This window comes from Opisthocomus hoazin, chromosome 14 (genome assembly GCF_030867145.1).
Source record: "Opisthocomus hoazin isolate bOpiHoa1 chromosome 14, bOpiHoa1.hap1, whole genome shotgun sequence".
NCBI lineage: Eukaryota > Metazoa > Chordata > Aves > Opisthocomiformes > Opisthocomidae > Opisthocomus > Opisthocomus hoazin.
Genome location: NC_134427.1, coordinates 11,465,999 through 11,486,974, shown reverse-complemented (window position 1 = coordinate 11,486,974; position 20,976 = coordinate 11,465,999). Strand labels below are relative to the sequence as shown.

General features: G+C 57.0%; 1 protein-coding gene across 3 annotated transcripts; it reads right to left on the bottom strand.

Moving 5' to 3' along the window:
• Positions 1 to 30: 30 nt before the first annotated feature.
• Positions 31 to 19,718, bottom strand: MPP1 (MAGUK p55 scaffold protein 1). 3 transcript variants are annotated; one of them, XM_075435209.1, is made up of 13 exons: positions 19,480 to 19,718; positions 13,242 to 13,283; positions 12,911 to 13,054; positions 12,486 to 12,564; positions 11,420 to 11,505; positions 10,284 to 10,352; positions 6,554 to 6,750; positions 6,154 to 6,260; positions 5,185 to 5,265; positions 4,497 to 4,577; positions 3,810 to 4,012; positions 3,077 to 3,151; positions 31 to 1,290 (listed from the first exon to the last, which is right to left on the bottom strand). In XM_075435209.1, exons 1-13 carry the CDS (start codon positions 19,579 to 19,581, stop codon positions 1,114 to 1,116), a joined length of 1,443 nt encoding a protein of 480 aa, XP_075291324.1. In that variant the 5' UTR covers positions 19,582 to 19,718; the 3' UTR covers positions 31 to 1,113. The 3 variants fall into 3 exon arrangements, with proteins under 3 accessions (XP_075291324.1, XP_075291325.1, XP_075291326.1); XM_075435210.1 differs by lacking the exon at positions 13,242 to 13,283; XM_075435211.1 differs by lacking the exons at positions 12,911 to 13,054; positions 13,242 to 13,283.
• Between the last annotated feature and the right edge of the window lie 1,258 nt (positions 19,719 to 20,976).

Below are 20,976 nucleotides of genomic sequence, written 5' to 3'. Positions count from 1 at the left end.
TTGTTTCCCTGCAGTGGATCAGAACAAAGGTCCCAATTGCACATCAATAGATTTTATTTTTGGCATCCTTAAAATTTGCACAAGACTTCTTAACACCCTTCCCCTCTCCCCTAGCTGACTGCTGAACACACAAATGAGATTTTTCACCTAAATGATGGCTATGGTTTGCCCAGAAGCCATGGTGATGCTTCCTGGACATGGTCATTGTGGAGCTTGTGCATCAGACTCCTGCAGAATGAACCCCTTTGTGTGGATGGCTTTTATGTTTGCATACAGTGTGTGACATGTTAGACTCTGGAAAACACGCCTGGATGATCTTTGTAGAGACGTGCAACAGATACTTGTGGCTGGATCTAATTTACCCATGGAACTGTCCTGGGGTTTGGTGTGTGGGACTTCCTCAGCTGCTGCGGAGCTTCTCTGGCCAGGAAGTAACAATCCAAGCTGCACAGCGATAATTTAAATACAGTGAGTTTTTACAACTCCAGCTGCACACAGTGAATCAGAAAACTCCAACCTCAGAACATGTGGTGAGACTTGCCCGGTCCATGCCACCTTTGTCAAATTCACACTTGCCTTTTTCTGCTCTTCTGCATTTGTAAGAGGAAACCCTTGGATGTAGGAGCTCTGGCATGCTCTATGTGAAGCCTCTGAAGCTGTGGGCTTCCTTGAAGCCTCACGGACACCAGTCCGGCTTTGAAGGTGTAATGGAAGGGGATATCTGCCTGGAAAGACTCTACCACTTCCCTTTGAACTGGTTCACAGAACATTGGCTGGCTGCTACAACAGGACTGTGCTTTCCTGTGCCTGGTGAGGCAGGGAGCTGTGCTGTGAGCTAACAGGGTGCCCTGGGCTCTGCTGTGGCCACCAACTTAGCACTGCATTACAGGGCCGCAGGAGTCGGCTGTCCCCTGGGCAGCCCCTGTCCTGTGTTCCCCCAGGAGAGGAGGTCTGGAGACCCTGTGTGTGTGTGTCAGCCAACTGAGACCATGTCTGCGGAGCAGCAGAGGAAGGGAGTTGTGCTGGGCTGTGTGTGGATCAGGGGAAGCTGAGGAGGTTTCTCCTCATGGCTGCAGGATAGGTGATCGGAAGTGGCTGGGGCTGGATGCCTTCTCAATACACCCAGGAGATGGGCACCCACTGTGGAGAGCTGCAGGCCTGCTCAAAGGCTTCCTGCAGCAGCTGGAGGCTTTCTTCCACCCCATTGTTGACCAGCGAGAGGTCGAAGTAGTGTGCGTATCGGCTCTGGATGCTCTCTGAATCTTTTCGTAGCTGCTGCAAAGCATCTGACTGCAAGAAACAGAAGAGAATGCTCAGGAGGCTGGGGAGGAGGGGAATTTTGCAGTCCACCCCAAAAGGCAAACTCCCTCCTACCACCAAAACAACTGAAGTGGTTGCAGAGTGTCCCCTGCAGCTTGTCTGACAAGCTAAGAGCTGTTGTGCGATCTCTGCGAGTGCGTGTGTGTCTGGGCGTTTTGCTGGATTCTAATGCAATGCTGGGAACAACAGGCTACCTGCTAGTCAGGCCAGACCTGCTTGGTCTGGTTTATCTTTAAAATGTTTTGAGGCAGCTCCCTCGGAGGAGAAGGTTCACTGAGCAGCAGGCTGCTTGTTACTGCACTATGCAGCGTAGCCATTTCAAGGCCTAAGGTTGGTTTTAAGATAGGATCCCTGCAGGATGGTCCCTCCCCACTGACTTTTGACCAGAACAGCACTGGCTGGCAGAGCTGTATCAGCCTCCCTCTGCTGGTTTTGGCTAGGATAGAGTTAAATTGCTTCATAGTAAAAGCAAAGCTGCCTGCCAGTGTGGCCAGTCTGCACAGCTCCCAGCTACCAGGGAGTGTGTCCCTGTGGTCAGCTGTGCCCTCAGCAGTGAAGTCCAGACCAATTTCCACTTATCTCCCTAATGGAGCTTGAAACGCAAGTGGCTCTCTGCTCCTGTGTCTGGGGAGAGATGAGCTTGGGGTGCTGTGCTTGCTGTAGCGCTGCTGTGTGTTGCCTGGCAGCTCTCAGGGCTGGAGAGGGGAGAGCAATAAGCTGTTTGCCTGAGTCATGTGAACTCTGCTGGTCACATTTTGGCTCTGCTGCGTCCCTTGTAGTAAGCAGTGACCTGAGCTGCGGCAGCTATATATAGCACCTGCACCAGCGGGGCTGGCTCTGCCCACTGCGGCAGGAGTTCATTCTTCTGTATGGAGGCAGCGCTGGGTGAGGGGGCACGGAGGTGGGGGCAGCAGGCTGCCCTTTCTGCCCTCACAGTTGTCCCTCTTTCTCCCCCCAGCCTGCTGCATCTGGCTTTACAATCCTCTGCAGGTTAGCATGCCTCTAAATGCCTGTGTAATGCTTGCTTTGAAGGCTGCATAAATATCCTTGCAAACTATCTCAAGCTTTACAAACCCCAAATTAGTAGGTTGTGAGAAGTGGCCTTGGCTGGCCATGAGTCCAAGAGGAGCACAGCTCTGTGGGTTTCCCTCTTCTCCCAATAGCTTCCTGTCTCCCTGTGGAGGCCAGCCCTCAGGGGAGCTGGTCCAGGCTGTGGCAGGGCAGAGTAGGCAGCACTGCTCCCTGTGTCAGGGGCTTCCTGGGAGATGGCAGCGTGTGGCTGCCAGCCTTGCAGTGCTTGGTGCTGCATGAGTCAACTGCAGCATCGGTGCTGCTTTCATCCTAATTTTGGAGGATTTTTTGCCTCGTAATGAGGCAAAAAATGAAAGGACCTACTGTTTGTTTGTCCTGTTTGCATGGCTGATGGCAGGATAAAATGTTCCTGCTCTGCAGCACTGCTGCAGCTGAAGACAGATAGCCTTGGATGCTGGGCTGTGCACACCACTACGTGTTAGCGGCTGATGATGCTGCAGGGATGATGGTTGCTGGGGGGGGTGTCAATCTGGCAGAGAATCTACGGCTGCAGGAATCACCAAGTCTGGTCTGGGGAAGTTGCCCTGCTCTCCTGGACCACAGAAATCAAGGCAGATAGGAAGAAGCTGATGTGGAGCAGGGAGAGAGCCCAGGGCTGCTGCAATGGGCTCCTTGCCCCCTGCCAAGCCTGAGCAGTACTCTGCCTGGCTACCCTGCCACCCACCTGCTCTGCCTTGTCTGTTGGGGCAATGAAGACTATGAACGGAGACAGCTCGGCTGTGCGGACGATCTTCAAGGTCTGTGGAGAAAGGGGTGTAGTTACCAGTGTGTGGCCATTCCTCAGGGTGGCAAAAAGCACAGATGGCTGGCTGCTGTCCCCCACTACCCCATGCCGCTCCCCAGCCAGGGTGCGATGGTGCCTGTGATGCAGTGGTGGGTTAAAGGGGCCACCCCTAGCCTGGGGCCGTGGGCTCTCTGGGTGGACTCTGGAGCCTGGGGGTAGCTGGGTGATGTGAGGGCAGTTGGGTGACGCTGGAGCAGGGATCCCAGCATGACTTCCCCTGCACCTCATGGGGGAGGATGTAAGAGCATCCCCAGCCCTTTTCCGGGCTGGGTACTGGACACAACTGCCACTTTGCAAAGCAGCACCCACAGGCTTGGTGTTGGAGAGCAGAAAGGGTCCCTGCGTGGGGCCCATGGTGGCCCTACAGCCCCACTCCTATGGCAGCCTGGCACTGGCCTTGCTGTCACAGCCAGGTATGTGCTGTGATGGGGGAATACCCTCACTGCACCCATGTCTTGGGAATGGAAATGCCGCCCCAGCACTCACTGGCTTTTTCTTTTAGGAAGGGTGAGTGGGCAGTGCACCAGGGAAGGCAGGGATGGTCACAGCCAGCACATGGGTAGTTCAATCTATAGCAGCCCCTATCCTGCCCACCCCTTCCCCTGCTCCCTACCTGGGGCTCAATGTCCAAAACAGCAACTTTATCCTGCTGGTGGATCTTGTGCACTGTTTCAAACTTGGTGCCAAACATGTTTCCCTGGTAGCTTCCAAACTCCAGGAACTCGTTGGCTGAGATGTCTCGGGTCATTTCCTCAGTGGAGACAAAGTAGTAGTCCTTCCCATCCACCTCATTCTTCTTCTGGGGGCGTGTGGTGTCTGGGAGGGAGGGAGATGGTGAGTGCTGGCCCCCAGAAGGACTGGGGAACAAAGAGTGGGCAGCCTCTGCTCTGGCTGATCTGGGCATCTTGCTGTCCCTTTTTGAACATAGGACTAGGACATGGAGGACCTGCGTAACTCAAGACTAGACTATACTAATATAATCTCCTTTCAACTCCTTCCTGCTTAGGACAAGTAGGGAGCTCAGCCAGCCTGAGGAGAGCCAGTGGGGTGGGATGTGAAGAGTGAGGTGTCTGCAATGCAGGTGGTAGCAGCCCTGCACCCAGCTGTGGGTAGGTTCGGCCCATGGGACAGCAGGCAGGGAGGCCCTGCAGTGCCCTGTGTGGTGGCCTCTGACACTGAGGGCTTGGTGGCACTGGAGGAACATCTCCCCACTTCCCATCTGCTGTCAGAAGGTCCTGGCTCAAGGAGGTGAGAGGAAATGCACTCTGTGCTGTGCCCTCTACCCTGGTTCGGTACTTACAGGGAGGTGGGTACATGAACTTCTCTGGGTTATTGCTGAGCAGAGCATTCTTGATGTGGCTACGGCCCACGCCACTGGCTCCTGCAGAGAAGGAGAGATGGATGCTGGAGCCAGGCTCAGAGATGCCTGACAGGAGATGCTGGGGGCCCCTCCACAGCTCTGGGTCTGAGGAAAGGTGGAAAGTTCCTAGGGCCTTGCCCAGGATCTGCCTTCTGATCTGGTCCATGGTGTCTTCCGGTCCTGGAAGAGGCTCTCCCTGCCCTTGGCACACTCACCTCCAGCCCCAGCTGGAGACAGGAGTGGTGCCTGCTGAGTGGCCAGCATGGCTAGGCTGCGTGCGCTGCCCATGTCTGCGGAGTCCGCTGACAAGTGCTCAGCACTCACAGCGTGGAAGTGCTTGCTTTGGTGCAGCTGTGCAGACCAGAGCTGCTTTTAATAAAAATTATCTATAGAGATACTTAGAGCTGGAAACTCCTGAATTAACTCTACCCCAGCATTGCAGTGCAGGTGCCACACCATGCACGATGCCACTTCAAGGAAGTCAGCCTGCTTGGTGACCGCTGCAGGCAGAAGATGCTTCTCAAAGCTTTTGAAGGGCAGAGCTGCACTAGCACCTATCCAGTCCTGGTTCCTCCTGGAACCCACAGGCAGCCCCTGGGCTGCGAAGGATGCCTGGGGCAGGACGTACCGATGAGCACCAAAGTCTTCCTCTTGAAGGCAGGCAGCCTCACCACCTCCTCATACGAAACCACATCCAGCTGGTCAAAAACTAGGGCAGAGGAGAAATGAGACGGCAAGTGGTCAGAGCTGGCTTGAATGCAGCAGCAGGACCAAAGCCAGGTCCTTGGGCAAAATGGAGGGAGTGATAAGGACTGGGCTGGAAGCTTGTCCCTGTTTGGCTGCTTGGGCAAAAGGGCTGCAGCCTCAGCAGCAAGCTGCATGTGAGGTGTAGAGGGGCTGCTGGGCAGCTGGACCAGCAGCTGCTGAAGGAGAAACTAGGGCTGCTCTTGCTCCGTAATACCTTCTGCTCAGGACAGTAGGACCTGGGAGCTGGGTGGGGAGGTGGGAGGACACTGCTGGGAGCTTGTTGATTTATGACCTTGTTGCTGGCTGGAGCCACAGGCCAGACTAGGAGCCAGCATGTCCTCAGGTACCCACCTTTGCCAGCCCAGGGAATGCTTAGCATGGGGCATCTCTATGGGCAGCTGAGGGGCAGGCTCCCTGCCCCACTGTGGACATAGCTTGGGAGCTGTGGGGACCAGTCTGGGTTGCTCCATAATTGCTGAGCAGCAGCAAGGCCACTACCTGCCCTGCTGTGGGGTTTGAAGGCCTGGGAGCCTGACCTCCCAAGGAGCTCTGGGCCAAGAGTGCCAGGGATTGTCACCGCAGGCGAGCATGGGAGCTCAGTGCTTGGCTCCTGCATGAGGCAGCCCTGGCCTCCTCCACTATAGAGCTGCATGGGGACACAGCTGTAGCCACCTGAGATTTATGAAGACTTTGGAGAAGGGACTCAAAAAAGCTGACAGCTGTGGGGTATCCTGCCGAGGTTCCACTGCCAACACAGCTGAGCCATTTGATCTGACTCCCATGGAGGACAGACCTACCCCTACCCAGAGGCAAGGCTGGGGATGGAGCCCACTGCCCTGCTCACACTTACTTGAGCTGTGCTTGGCCAGGTATTTATCTTTGCACTTCTTCTTCTTCCCAAAGGGGCTACAGCTTGGGGATTCACTCTGACTGGACTGGGTGACGCTTGCCACACGCCTGCCAAGAGAGGAGGACATCACCATGGACCAGCTGTCACCCCAAGCCCTGGGGGAGCAGCAGGATTGTCCCTCTGACATGCAAGGGCAAGAGTGGCAGGGTGGCTGCTGGGACAGGTAAAGGCTCACCCAGTGACAGATCAAGGGGACATTTGCCTCTTTTTCTCAGCAGTGACACTGGTGCTACCCGACATGTACTGGTACCATGCTCATGTGCTACTCCTGGTAGCACATGGTCACTGTTCCCACCTCCATGCCCAGACCCAGCCCTTCTGGCCCAATCCAGGGACCTACCACTCCTGCAGCTCTGGAGAAGGGATGAGTCCAGCGGAGTCAGTGCAGGAGCCCTCCACCCGTCCCTGCCACCAGTTGCTGTCATCCTTGTTTATGATTTGAATCACGTCGCCGGTCTGAAATTTCAGCCCTGCTTCCTTGCAGGGGATTAGGTTGTCTTTTTTGGGGTCGTAGTCAAACTGTGCCCTCATGAACATCTGCAAAAATGAGAATGGGCTGGAGTCAGCATGGTCATGCAGAGTGGCTGAACTTGGTCGTGTCCAGGTCCCAGCCCCACGTTGCATCCCCTGGCAGTGACTGCAGAGCCCACTCCAGGCACAAAGGTCCCTGCTCCAGAAGAGACCCCAGCCCTGCTCCTTTCCAGGATCCACATGGCTGGGTGGGGATAAAGAAGGTGCACAAAGTCTTGGAGAAAGCTCTTGGGCATAGAGCTGCAGTGAGCTGTGCTGGGGAGGAGGATGCCATCTTGACCCTACTGGGGGCCAGTAAAACAGCTGCTGCTTCTATGCAGGCCTGCATGCCCCACAGCTGGTGCTCAAACCCTGAGGTGTAGCCCCCCTGCAGTCCCCCAGGTGCTGCACAGTGCTGGTGCGACAAGCCAGCCAGAGATTAGTCCCACCACCCAGACCAACACAGTGCACAGCAACTGGGGTCTGCAATGGGGTGAGCAGAGGCAGCAAAGCAACAGTGTGCCCTGCAATCCCGGGTCCTGGGGAACCCATGGAAGGCCACATCTCAATCCCCAGCTTTTGTGCCCTGGCGTCTCCCCAGCACTGAGCACTCTCCTGCATGGCATGGGGCCTTAAGGGAGTCAAGGCTGTGGTGTCTTGTCCATCCCTGTCTGTGTCTGTCCTGGCCTCTTCAGCATCAGCTTCTCTTGCAATGTTCATCACAGCTGCAACTGGAAACAAGCTGCTGCTGCTTCTCAGGTCATTGCCCCACCCTTCTGGGGCTGGTGAAGCCCTGGGGACCAGGAAGGCATTAGAAAGTGGCCTCTCCCTGTCACTTCTGCTTGCTCAGCGATTTGGGAAGGAGTCTACAGCACCTGCTCCCACTGGGGTAGCCCACCCCACTGCCTCCCCCTGGCCTCAAGCCCTTGTGAAACCAGCTGGCAGTTGAGCACCCCTGAGATCTTGCTGCCCCTGAGTGTCTTTGCAGGGTCAGGAGAGAAATGGCATGTGGGTTTCGCACCCAGACCTTGTTTTCCAAGAAGGCTGTTCAGGAAGAACAGACTGTCGGAGAGCAACAGGATGGGTAAGTCTCATCTATCCCTGGGAGAAGGGGAGACCATGCATGCACACCCAGTGTTTTCTGCACTGCTGCTTGCTCTTAGTGCCTGGATAAATGGTTTCTGATCTGAAATGTTGCCACAGATGCATTTTGTCTCTGGCCCGTGCACCCAGCAAGATCAGGACCAGGTCAGGACTAGGGTGGGGGCAAAGCCAAGGCAGGGTATGGAGGATGGTGACTGAAAGGCAGCGTTTTAAGGAACAAGGTGAGGCTGTAGCTAAGCACGGACCTCACGTTGCCCTTGTTCCGCTCCTGCGTTTTTTTGTCCTGTGGGCCTGAGGCTGCTGGGAGACCCCAGTTAGAGTGCAAAGTCCTGCAGGCTCTCCCGCAGTCATGGGTGCTCCCCATTGTTAGAGACTTCTGTGATCCCTCAGGATCCTCCTTCAGTGTGTCCTCCTTCAGCAGTGCTGCTGGAGGGACAGAGCCAGGACACAAACATGGTTCCCTTTCACTGCCAGAAAAGCAAAGCATATGGATCAAGCTGTGATGTGAGACCTCACAATGGAAGACAACAAAAGTGGAGTCTCCTTTCAGGATGGGAACTGATGATTGCTTTGAGAACACTCTCTGGCACCAGGAAGCTGGTCATCAACATGAACAACATCAACATGGGACACGCAGCAAGCATTGCCCAGGCACCTGCCTGGAGCCCTCTGCTTCTGCAGCCCTGTTACCCTAAGCCAGACATAGTCAGGTCACTTCTGGAAAGACCCTTCCTTACACCAGTAAGGTGAGTTAGCATCAGACAGCTCCGGGCATCACCCACGGACTGCAAAGGGCCAGCTCCAAATGCAAGCTATTTGCCTGCCTGCTGCCAGCCCCCTCTCTGGGGCTGGAAGCCCAGGTACTGAGCAGGCTCCAGCATGAGAAGCCCTGGTCTTTAAAGTCAAAGGGCTACAGTTTGTGCCTGTGAACACGTTGGAGGTGACCTCAAAAGCCCTGAGTGCTCAGTGCTGCTTCTCATTAGAAGGATCATTAGGATACTCCCAAGCAGACATGCCCCAAGAGACACTCAGTTGGCCTCAAAGTGGCTGCCTGCCAGGCTGCAGGGCAAGCCAGGGCAGGGGGGCAGCGTGATGCCAGGATCTGCCCTGTCTTGCCTGCCAGGCCCTGAAATCAAGGCGACCGTGGGGATCCAGGAGTTGAAACAAAATCAAAAGTCCACTCTTGGCGGTGGGCTGCAACAAGCACAGATGTGGGCAGCACCTGAACTGTGCTTCTGGTGAGCAGACAGCACCACGGCCCTGAACACAGCAAGAGGGAGGACAACTTGCTGGTAAGGGGTTTGTTCCTGTGTCCTTCCCTGAGCCCATGGTCAGCCTTGGGTAAGCCAGCAACTGTGTTGGTAACTTTTTGGTAAAAGAGGTAACTTTTACCCTGGCACTGAGCTGGCCTAGCCAGCTGGAGCTGGCTGGGTCAGGCCAGGGAGGGCAGATGGACAGCACAGAAGGGCAGACATGGCCCAGTATTTAATAAAGAAACGTGCAAGGCTGGCTGAGCTGTAATGGGGACATCAGGGGCTGAGCAAGAAATGGAGACAGTTTTCACTTGCCACCATATTCAGAGACTTCAGTTTCTCCTGGTGAGGAAGAACAGCGACGTGGGCTCCCGCAGCCCACCATCCAGCCCCTATCCTCTGCCTGAGCTCCTCTACCATTCCTATCTGTCCATGACAGGGGGGGCTGTGCTGGGGTTGGCTCCTGCACCCGGATACAGGACAGCATCCCAGCCACCACACACTGAAGTCTTGGCAGTGGAGCCAGCCCTCCTCACCATCATGAGTATTTTGGCCACAGCAGGACTTCAGAGGCAAAGCCAGGCAGGTGTTACCCCCCTGCCACAGCACATCACCACCACCCTGGCAGTGGCAGCAGCCGCAAGCAGCTGCCTTCCTTTCCCCCACTGCCTCCTTCCACTCACTGCTCACAAGCGTGCTGGCAGCATCTGCTGGCAGCATCTGAACCTATGTCACCCTCTTTGTGGACAATGCACCAGGCATCAGTGACGGTGGGGAGCAGCGAGAGCCCAGCGTTGCACCTGGAGGTGCTGCTGTGGCCCTGTAACAGGGATGTGGCTCTATGGCTATGGCAGGAAACTTTCTCGTGCTTCCTGGTGTGTGCACGCTGCTGCTTTCCCATCACCAAACACTGCGCGCATGCACCACTGCGGCTCAGGCATCCCAGGCCTGCATTCCTAAATACATATTGGGTAAACACATCCACACAGGGCCAAAATGTGCTCATCTGCAGCAACATAAGCACAGGACAGGTCCCTTCGTCCTCCAGCAGCTCAGGCAGGATGACCCAGCAGCCATCTCCTTGTCCTTCCCCTGGCTCAGCACAGCTCTCTCCCCAGCACCGGTCCCCGTGGTTTGCTCTGGTCCCACCCAGCCCCACAGCCATGTCCCGGCACAGTCTGTGGGTCTGGAGGCTGCACTTACCTGGAGAGCAGGGAGGCGGCTTTGTTGGTTGGGAATGACTTTTATTGACACCATCCCCTTGGTTTCTTTCTAGTGAACAAAGGAAGGGGAGAAAGAAGAGTTGGAGGAGGTGGTGCCTGGAGGCAGTCCAACAGTAGCAACCTGTGCAGGGAGTTGCTGAGTATGAGGACCCACAAAGGCAAGGGTCCTGAGTGCTCCCAGCTATGTGTATCATCTCTGGCTTGGCTGCCCCAGTGAGAAGCCTGGGAGGAGAGGCTGGTTCTGCCAGTTCCCCTCCATCTATCCCCTCCATGCTGGCCTCTCACTCCTGCCCTCCTGATGACATCAGAGGCACAGCACTCCCTTGCCTGCCACAGGCCAGATGCACTGTTGCCCCACGTGCTTCACAAGACCTACATGGTCCCGTGGGGACAACCACATTTGGAGTCTCAGAGAGGCCTCCTGGGCCAACCATGCTTCTTGGGAGGCAGACAAAGACAAGCTCCTCCCTGGTCCTGCTGTCTGGAGCAGGGACGTTCTGCCATCAGGCAGGAGAGGATCGTCACACTGCAGCAGGGCCAGGCCACCTGCTTAGGCTGGTAGTGGGTGTCCTCAGCACCACCACCACCACCTCCCTCTGGCCAGGTCCCACATGTTGGGCATGGATCAGGATGGCCTCAGTGTGTGAACCCAAGGCAGGTCTGAGACCCTGTCCAAAGCTATCTCTAGCAAGGGCCTGGCAGGATCACTGTGACCTCAGCAGCACAGAAATGGCACCAAGGTGACGTGCAGGAGCAGCTCAGGTCTGCAAGAGCAGCCAGCCCCTGGGCTGGAGCTGCACACCAGCCTTGGCAAACAGAGGTGATTTCCAAGCCCCACACACATCAGCACATGTCAGGGACCCAGCTAACAGCCTTCACTGGTGCTCTCGGCAGGCCAGAGACAAGTAGCAAGCACTGAGCACCAAGGCTGCGTACACAGACCCGGTGTTTGGACGTATTACTGCACGCCAGCACAGTGGCCCTGGCTCCTACCGTATCGCACAGCTGTGTGTTGGCTCTGGTATCTAGGAGGGGGTGAATGCTCACCCAGCATGCACATCTGCAGGCCAAAGGGGTCCTTCCTGGGGAACAGCCCTGCCACACACAAATACCTACCAGCATCTTCTGCAGCTGGTCAACTGATTGGTTGCTCACACTCTGCCCATTGATTTCTATGATTTCATCACCCACATGAAGGGAGCCTGCCAGCAATGGGAGAAACATGAAAATGCAGGACCAGACAAGAGCCACTCAACAAACCCAAACTACGTTGCTCCACCAGCCTCCCAAACCCCTGAGCAAGCTAGGACACTGTGGTGTTTGCCTGGGCAATGCTTGTGGAGCCACACGTCACCTAAGCACATGGGACTAAAGCACAAGGGGAATGGATTCTTCCCCCTCCACCCAATACACACACTTCATCCAGACTGAAGGTCATCAGGTTGCTTTCCACTGTGTATTCTTCAGTGCTTTAGACTGGTCAAAGCACCTGTTTCAGAGTTAGTCAAACCCAACCCCAAGTATCTCACCTGAAGCCAAACGACAGCCTCCTTACAGGGCCCTTAACACAAGCATTCTTGACTTTGTGTGTTTTCGGTTTATACACTCAGCCAGATTACAGCCTCAGATACACTTCTACAAATCAGGCTCCAGTAGCGTTACTGGAATGGCTCCTGGGTAAGCTCAGACTTCTCATTTAGGTACAAGGGTACAAAACAGGCCTCTTCTAAGCACAGACCATCACATTTCCATGCGCCCTTGGCAAGACCAGAGAACAGAAAACAGCACCTGTTTATTTCTTCTGGCACCTTCATTTGGTCTGCAGAGTCTCAGTCTCATCTGTGCGCTTTAGGAATGGGAAGAGCTTCCCCCACAGTCTCTGGGGTATGATCCATCTCTCGTTACAGTGACCCCATCATAAGATGGACACAGACAGTTTCTGGCTCCTTTTTTGGAAGAGTCCTTCCCCCAGCCTTTCATTTCTCCCTAAAGGCTCCAGTGTATTAACATGACAATCATGCAGAGAGACCTGCGAGTCCTGAATTCCTGACATATTCCTAGTGGAAGAATGGACACGTCAAGGGGAAAGCCAGCAGTGCTGGGGGGCTGCCTTATCTCTGGACGAAAGGAAAGCAGCTGCAGATGTGCACCCCATACACTGCCTCTACAAGGGCCTCATTACCTTGTCTGTGAATCATGCCCCCGTGGAAGATCCTGGCCACCATGCAGCTCTGCTTGTCGTTGAGTTTCAGCGTAATTCCCTGGAAGACAGGAAAACCCATGACTGCTTGCTGGAGTGGAGAGCTCTTGGACTCTCAGCAAAGTCCTCTCCAGGCCCATGTCCACGGTGGGCTGCATAGTGGCTGGGGGGAAGCCCCATGCTCAGCCAGCCCAGCTTGCTGCAGCTCATCTTGGCACAAGCACCACCACCATTTGATGGGGTTCACTCTGGGTCCCCAGGCAGGAAGCAGGATCCAGCACCCTATTCCTGTGGGCGAGGTCTCCAGCGATCTCCTGCGTCCCCTGAAGCCAGGCTGTTGGCATGGCTCTACCTGCCCCTCCACCCCACTGGGTGCCACCAGGCTTTGGTATCTTGCCAGCTCTCACCATGGGCTCCTCTATGACCTTCTCAAACTGGACAAGGCGTATCTTCCGCACCTCACGGCCACTGCTGTGGGAAGGGCTGCCCAGAGTCGCTGAGCCATTGGTATAAATGTCCTCAGTCATGGCATTCGGGGACTGAGTGATGGCCTGTTAGGGCAAAACAAAGACTGGGGTTTAGGGACTCCACCTGAATGGGGCCTGGGAGTGCTGGCTCCCCGCTGTGGGGCTGAGCTATTCCACTGTGTTAGGGTGCCTGGGGCACAGGTGGGGCACAGGGGGAGGACAGACCCATGTGCTGGAGGAGAGGACATTAAAAACAAGAAAAGAGCTTCACCTTTGAAGATGTGGATGTGGGCTCGATCTGCAGTTTTCCAGCCTGGGAAAAACAGGAGGTAAGAAAACTCTGGAAAAGCTACAGGTAGCAGAAGCCAAAAGAGTCCACAGCTGATCATCTTCTGCAGCAACGAGTCCCAAACACTGTGTCACAGCAGCACTTGGCCCGCAGCTGGCTTCTTGCAGAACAAAAAGCCCAGGGTAGCTTCACTGAGTGAATGGAGCAGTTTGGGACTCACCCCTGAGAACTGGGGCCAGGCTATGCTCTTGCTCAGTTTGCAAGTTCAACCTTTTGTCATCTATGTCAATGGGCAACTGACACGGTGCAGAGCCATGTCCACATTCGGGCACTGAAGCAACGTGCTCCCAAGCCAGCCAGAAACTCCTCATTCCCCTCCCCAGCTCCCAGCTACAGGCCAGTTCATACTGGCGAGCACTGGGAAGCCAAGCAGGGGCTTTCAGCCATGGGGAAACCTCTATTTTTCGTCTCCAGCAGGCGCTGGGGCAGGTGGAGGATGCATGGGGTCCCTGGCAGAGACCTCCAAATCCACCCTGTCATGCAGCAGGGACGCTGCAAAGTGAGCTGCCAACTCCCAGTCTGAGAAAGCCTGGCACAGTCCTGTTAAATCCCGTGGGCATGCTGGGCGACATCTCCACACAGCTCGCAGATGCACCAGTTTGGCCCCAAGTGCAGTGGACTTCCCTCAAGCCCCTCCCAAATAGGTGCTGGCCCAGAAAACCCAGGCCAGCTTTGATCTGCAGCCCCTGCTCACCTTGTTGTTTGCAAAGCAAACCATACCAGCTGCCCCACTCCATACCATGCTGCCGGCTTTGCTGCCCAGTTTGCAGCTTGCACCCTCCCCCCCCAGCACTGCCTGGGTTGGTGGTCAGCACACCTGTGGGGACACCCAGCAAGGTCCTCGCCTGCTTTAGCCTCACATTAGTGACGCAGCACGTGACATCCAGCCAGGCACAGCCAACACCACTCCCTACTACACATCAATTTGACAATGCCTGACCGAGCGCTGGGCCCTGAGGCTCCACACCAGTGGCTGGGGAAATGGCAGCCTGACACCGCTGCCCTGGCTCACCCTGACCCGCTGCAGGTACCTGTCCCGGAGCGGAGAAGAGGCTGCAGCCCCATGCTGCCAAGGGGCGAGGTCCAGCCAGGCCGTGGGGAGGCTCGTGCAGGTGCAGCTGACGTGGAGAACATTCGCTGGTGGGGTGCAGCCACGGCACCAACCCACAACAAAATTAGCTTTGATAGGGATGTGCCGGAGTGCTGCCGGGCTGAGACAGGCTGAAGGCAGGGAGGGAGCTGAAGGCAGGGGTGGAAGAGCCAGGAATACCTGGGCCAGCAGGAGAGGCACTGGCAGAGAAGGACAGACCAGCAGCAAGGCACGGGCACTGCGCAGCCTTGCCAGAAGGGTGCTGGTGGGGCTGGGCTGTGGTGGGAAGGGCACAGGGAGCTGTGTGTCCATGCTGTAGCAACAGGGAAGATGCCTGATTTACTTTTAAGTCAACTACTTCTAAAAGAGCCAACCAACCTCCCCCTTAAAGGAAAAAGGTGACTGTGTGGGCTCTGGCTGCCAACGGTTTAAACATGGAGGAAGAGGCTGAGCCCAGCCCAGAGCAGCACCTGGGCCAAGACTCACGGTGTGGAAGGACAAGCGACTCGCAGCCACCCATGCTGGCTTTCCAGCCCCAGTAGGGCACACTGCTCCCATGCCATTTGCAGGGCAGAGGGACAGATCCAGCAGTGCAGGTGCCTCGAGCCAGCCCTCAGCTCTCTGCTGGCTGTCCTGGCTCTGCCAAGCCAGTGGGTGGGAGGAGGAAGAGAAGGACAAGGAACTTCTCCAGCCCTGCCTGAGGCCAAAGTCTCCACGCGGTGATTTGAGTCAGCACAAATCACACTTATCTTGCTTGTGCCCTGGGAAAGCGTTACACTGTGCAATCCCCAGCTTCAAACCTCTAGGCTCAGCAGAGCCCAATGACCCAGGACACAGCACAGTCTGCTTCAGGGGCTGGGAGTTCCCATCACCACCATCACGACCAGCTGAGCCTCCTGGCCTTGACCTTTGCTTTTTGCTGAGAGCTGGAGAAAACACCCAGCCCTAGGCGCTGACGCAGCACCAGTGTCATCCTGGTGACTCCCAGAGAGCAAGCCTTGTCACCAGAGACTTGCTGCTGTGCCTGGGGACGGCCACTAGTCACTTCATGGCAGCTCTGAATGCAGCAGGGTCCTCTGGCAACTGCCTCTGCCCCAAACAGAGCCATGCTGGGATGGCAAGGGCTTTTGCTGACTGCACTGGGCAGCTGGTGGACGAGGATGGGACAATGCCCAGCTCATGAGGAGGACCAGGACCCATGAGAGGGCAGGTTCCAGTCGAAGTGTTGGGCATCCAGAAGCCAGAGACAGGAGATGCGTGCAGCTCTCACACTCCATGCTCAGTCTCCTACCCTGCACTCTTCTGGCCAGCTTGTGCTGGTGTAGCCTGTGACCTGAAGAGCCTTTCAAGTCATGCTGGTGGCAGGCCAGACCCTGTTACTTATGTGCTGCTCCACAGGAAACATCTGCAGGTGCTGCTAAGAGCCGGCTCTGTGGCCACCAGCCACTGCTGGTTCTGCACAGCCCCAGGCTCAGTCACGACGGAGGCCAGCCTTGGGGCAGACAGGGAGTGAGGAGGGTGGGCAGCCAAGCTGTGCAACAGTGCTGCTGGGTGCTGGGCAGAGCCAAACAGCCCCAGTGGGCTGGCAAGGGTAGAAATCCTCACACACAAATCCTGCTCCAGGTGGCAATGCACAGAGGAACCACCAGCTCCATGGGTCAGAGGTGCACCCCAGCTCCCTGCCTGCATTTTCCTCAAGACCCCAGATTTCTGCCCCATATCCCAGAGCGGAGGGAAAGGCACCAGCTCCCTGGGTTTGCCAACAGGTAATTTGGTGAGTGTGGAGCAATGCTCAGCAATGACCCCAGGTCTTGGTGTCCCATCCTGTCCCCTGGCGGGGTCAGCATCATCTGCTGCGCTGGCTCAGCTGGGTTGCACACCACCGGGTAAATCAAACATTAACTGGGCGGCTTGCTTGCAGGTGGCTGACACAGCACTTGGGGGAAGCAGCACTTGGGGGAAGCAGCACAGTAGTGCAAAGGGCATATTTGGTGGTTTGGTTCCTGGGCTCTCCTTGCTGCTCTAACCAAGAAACTTCAATGTCAGGTGGAAGTGGAAGAGCAGGGCTCCCTGGTGAGCACGTGAAGAAAGGCCAGATGCTGCTGGCTTTGCCAAGTGGGCCCCCAATGTAGAGCAGCTCAGATGAGGGATGGAACGCCGGAGCCGGGATCCCCCAGGGCTGCCCTCTCAGCTGGCAGGGAGACGTGCTCCGCTGCCCAAAGTGGCCAACAAAATCCCAGCTGCCTCCAGAAATCATCACCCCTGACATGACAATCACTGTGGGTGTGCGCAGGAAGGCTGGGCACTGGTGCAAAGATGTCCTGGCCCAGCAACCTCGCCTCCCCACTGTCCAGCAGATGTGCACATCATGGTCTCAGTACAGCTCAAAAACCAGAGCAATGTGTAAAAACAGAAAACTAGCAAAAATAAAAGTTGAAGTTGGGAGTTGCTTTTGGTCTGCTCCAGCAGGCTGGGGAGCAACAGCAATGTGGACATTTAGAAGTAATTCATCCCTGCATTCTGCCAGGGCCTACTGCCTTCTCAGGTCTGCCAGCACAACCGCAGGAGCAACCTCACCCAAGACACCTTCCAGCAATATGATCCAGTTTTTGGTTTTTGTGGTTTTTTTCTTTTTTTTTTTTTTTTAGAAAAAGGCATTTAAACCAAACAGGATTACATTACTGACACTGGGAAGAGGCCTGGCAACACCAGCAGTGGGAAAGTGAACAGAGAAATAGGAGGGATATAAGCGGTTGTGGAGGCCAGAAGATGCTGCCGGCTCTGCGTGCCCTTGCACTGACTCCAGATCATGGAGTGCTGCAATGGAGAAGGACCAGCTTTTCAAGGGAGCACAGCCACTTTTGCTGAGGCACCATCTTCCCACCAGGAAAAGCTGATTCAGCCTTCCAGGTGTATTTGTGAAACTGATCACCTCCAAGGGAGAGTCAGGAAAACCACAAGACTGAGAGAAGAAATTTTGAGCAGCTGCCCAGCTGCTCCATCCCCACCATGCAGAACAAGCCCTGCAAAATGGCTTTGTCCCTGCAGCCATTACAGGCTGGAACATGGCAAAATGCATTTAGATTAAAAAGTTGGAACCAGCCCTCCCCACTTCACTTTGGTCAAGCCCAGAAGTTCTGCTCAGCTTTCAACGACTAGTTTTGCCCACAGTCAGTTCAGGATTTGGTCCCTGGGGACTGCGACCTTGGTCTGCTCTGGAGCTGGTGCCAGTTGGATGCGAGGAACCACTGCCTGCAGGGAAGCACAGTGTGCCCTCTGCACCCTCAGGCTCTGCTCTTTCCAGACATACCCTCCTTTTCTGCACTAGACTCCCAAAGGTCACATTCACTGCCCATTTCACAGCTGGAGAACTGAGTCATGGCCAAGAAGGGGACATGCCCAAGGTCACCCTAAAAACCAGGTGCACAGCTGGGAATAAAGCCCCCACCTCTTTGGTAAATCTGTGTTTGCCAGTTGGGAGATAAGGAAAAGATGTGCAGGCGTGTGGTGGGGCTCAAGGGAAGAGGGCAAGCAGCTTCCTCCAGCTTGTTTTCTAGCAATGACATGGCTTCCACTTGCTGAGGCTTTGCGTGCCCTGCTGCCACGGGAGGAACGCAGGACGGCACTTCCCAATGCACGGCTCTGCTGTAAGAAATGGGGAAGAGAAACCTCCCAGCTGCTCTGTTTGACTCCAGCCAAGGAGCAGCCAGCCGGACCCAGCAGCCCTCCTCAGAGCTGCTGCTAGGTGATGTCCTTGCTGTCCCACAGCCACCGTGGGCCAGCACTGTTTCTGCATGCACGCAACATGGGGACGAGTGCAAGAGCGACTGGCAAGTTCAGAACACGTAACCCCAGTTGGGTGCCAGCCCTACAGAGCTTGTCTTAAAAGCCCCCAGGCAGATCATGGTTCGCCATCTCTCTCTTTATCCCTACTAGAATAAATACACTGTAATTCCAAGGAGCTGCAGGCCAGCTCCTACATTTTCCATGCCCCACTGCCACTGCTGATTTACCCCTGCTCTGTCCGTGGCCAGTCAGGCCCTCTGCCTGGATCCTGCAGGCAGAGGGATGGGAGAGCTCCTCTCAGCAGCTTCCTGATCCAGGCACTTTGCCTTGAAAGCTTTTTTCTTTTAAAGCACTCTGCCAGAGTTGAGCCATAAAAAGCACAAGAACCACTGGTGTGGGACTGATGTGACAAGCCTCTTTTCGCTCCTGTAGTGTCCAACAGGATAGGCCATGGACAGCACTTCAGGGAAATTTCCTCCCTGCTCTGAGAGGCTCCCCACAGCTGCAAGGAAACCTCAGCCCAGGCATGTTCTACCACGGCTGCATCAGGAACTTCTGTTCAAAGCCAAAAATCTCTGCTGGGAGAAAAGCACCAGCTGTTTCGCACCAGAGCTGTTGACCTCCCAGCTGCACCCGAGCTACCCCAAATGACACCAGCTGTGGAAGGAGCCCCCCACTCTGGGACCAAGACCCACCACCACCATCCCTCCAGCTCATGGTATGGACCTGGAGGTTGTTCAGCAGCTGCATCAGCTCATGTGACAGGCAGTTCCAGTTCAGACCAGCTACAACTTTGCAGCAAAACAAGCACAAGCTCCTCCGTGGCAGGATGCCGTAGCTGTCCTCCCCTCCACCCAGCTCCTTCTTCCCTGCCCAGCCACGCTGTGTCGGCCACGCTGGCTGACCGTTCCCTCAAGGCGTCCCGTGCCCCCCAGCAAGGAGCTCCCCTACTGGGGTGTTGGGGACCTGCTGTGCCACACAGGGGGCACGTACATGGATGCCCACCTCCCGCCCGCCGTGGGATCTCTGTCTTCGGGGCCCTGCCCGTGTGCGGGAGGGACGGGATGCAGCGGGGCCCCCGGAGGCTCCCTGCCGGGCCTGAGCTGGGCGCAGGGTGCTCGGCTAACGGCCTGCGGAAAAGGGGGGGGCACCCCGGGGCTCCCTGCCCGACCTCGGCGGGGAAGGGGACCCGGGGGGCAGAGCCGCCCGCTCCCCGGGGCGCCGGGGCGGCCGCGGGGGCGGATCGGGGCTGGAAGGCGGCGCTGCCCGCCAGCCGCCGCTCACCTCGGGCTTGGCGCGGTTCTGCAGGAGGTGCTCCAGGTAGAGGTCGGAGAGCGCCGTCCGCATGCTGCCGGCGCTGCCGCTGCGCCCCGACTTGAGGGTCATTCCGCCGCCGCCAGCAGCTGCAGCCGGTTCCGCTGGCTCCAGCAGAGCAGAGAGGCGGGCCCCGGCTCCAGCAGCGCCGCAGGCTGCCCACACGCTCCGCCCGTGTGGCGGCCGGGGGAGGGCGGGGCCTGGCGGCCGGGGAAGGACGGGGCCTGGCGGCCGGGGGAGGGCGGGGCCTGGCGGCCGGGGGAGGGCGGGGCCTGGCGGCCGGGGGAGGGCGGGGCCTGGCGGCCGGGGGAGGGCGGGGCCTGGCGGCCGGGGGAGGGCGGGGCCTGGCGGCCGGGGGAGGGCGGGGCCGGCCCCGCGCGCCGCGCCGCCACGCGGCTGCTGCCTCCTGGCTGGGCCCGCGCCGGCGGCGGGCCGTGCTGAGCGGGCGGCGGCGGCGGAGGCAGCCGGTCCCGCGGGGTAACGGGTGGGCAGCGGCGGCACATCAGCACCGCCAGCTGCCATCCGAGCCGAGCCTCGCTGCCGGTCGGGTCTTTTTCCCCGTGAAACAGAGAGTCCCTGTCGTGTCTCTGCTGGGAGCAGCCCCTGGGCCGTGACAGCCCCTGGGCGAGGCCCAGCGTTGGCGGAGCTGTTAGCCTGCGCAGGCCGGGGAGCGTGCTGACCAGTCTGGACATTCAGGGGACCCTGCTGGGGGGGGCTGTCTGCACCCCTCACACCAGCTCACACAGTTGCCAAAACCGGGCAGGAGGCTGGATCTGAGAAAGGCTTTGTCCCCTCACAGCCAGGGCGGAGGCTCAGCCCCACAGCAGCATTGGTGCATACCTGTCTCTCACAAAGCTGACGGTCATCTCTGGGTTCTGCTGGTGTGCAGAGCAGGGTATGCTGGGCTCCAGGGTGCCTCCAAGGTGAGGAGACGCAGGGGTTTCTCTGCACTGCAGCAGGAACGGCCCTGTTCTCCTTGCGCTGTTCTGGGTCTTCCACCTCCTCACGCACCCTCGACTCGCATGCCTATGGGGTGGGATGGCAGATCCCTGCATTTATGCGCTGTGCGTGGTGGGAAGGGCTATTGTCAAATCTTTGTGCTCTCACTATGAGTCTTATGATGCCAGAGCCTCAGGTGAAATCTGAGCTTTTTCGGGGCATGGGATATTAATTCTGGTGGAATCTTCTTTAAGATAATCACTGAAAGGATTCTTCATGCCAGCCCTGGGATCCTGGAGCAGCTCGAGCTGTGTGCCTCCATAGAGGGATTCCGAAAAAAGAAACCCCTGGGCAATTCTACCCTTACCTATCTAAGTTGCCCACTCCTCACGTGACGGTTCTGACCAGTAGTAGTCTTAGGGTCCGGGGTCTTCCTGTCCTTCATTGAATCCCTTCACTGCCTCCAGGCGGGCCGTTTCTTCTCTTATCTCTAAGGTTAGCGTGTCAGCTGCTGATGGTAGCGGCCTT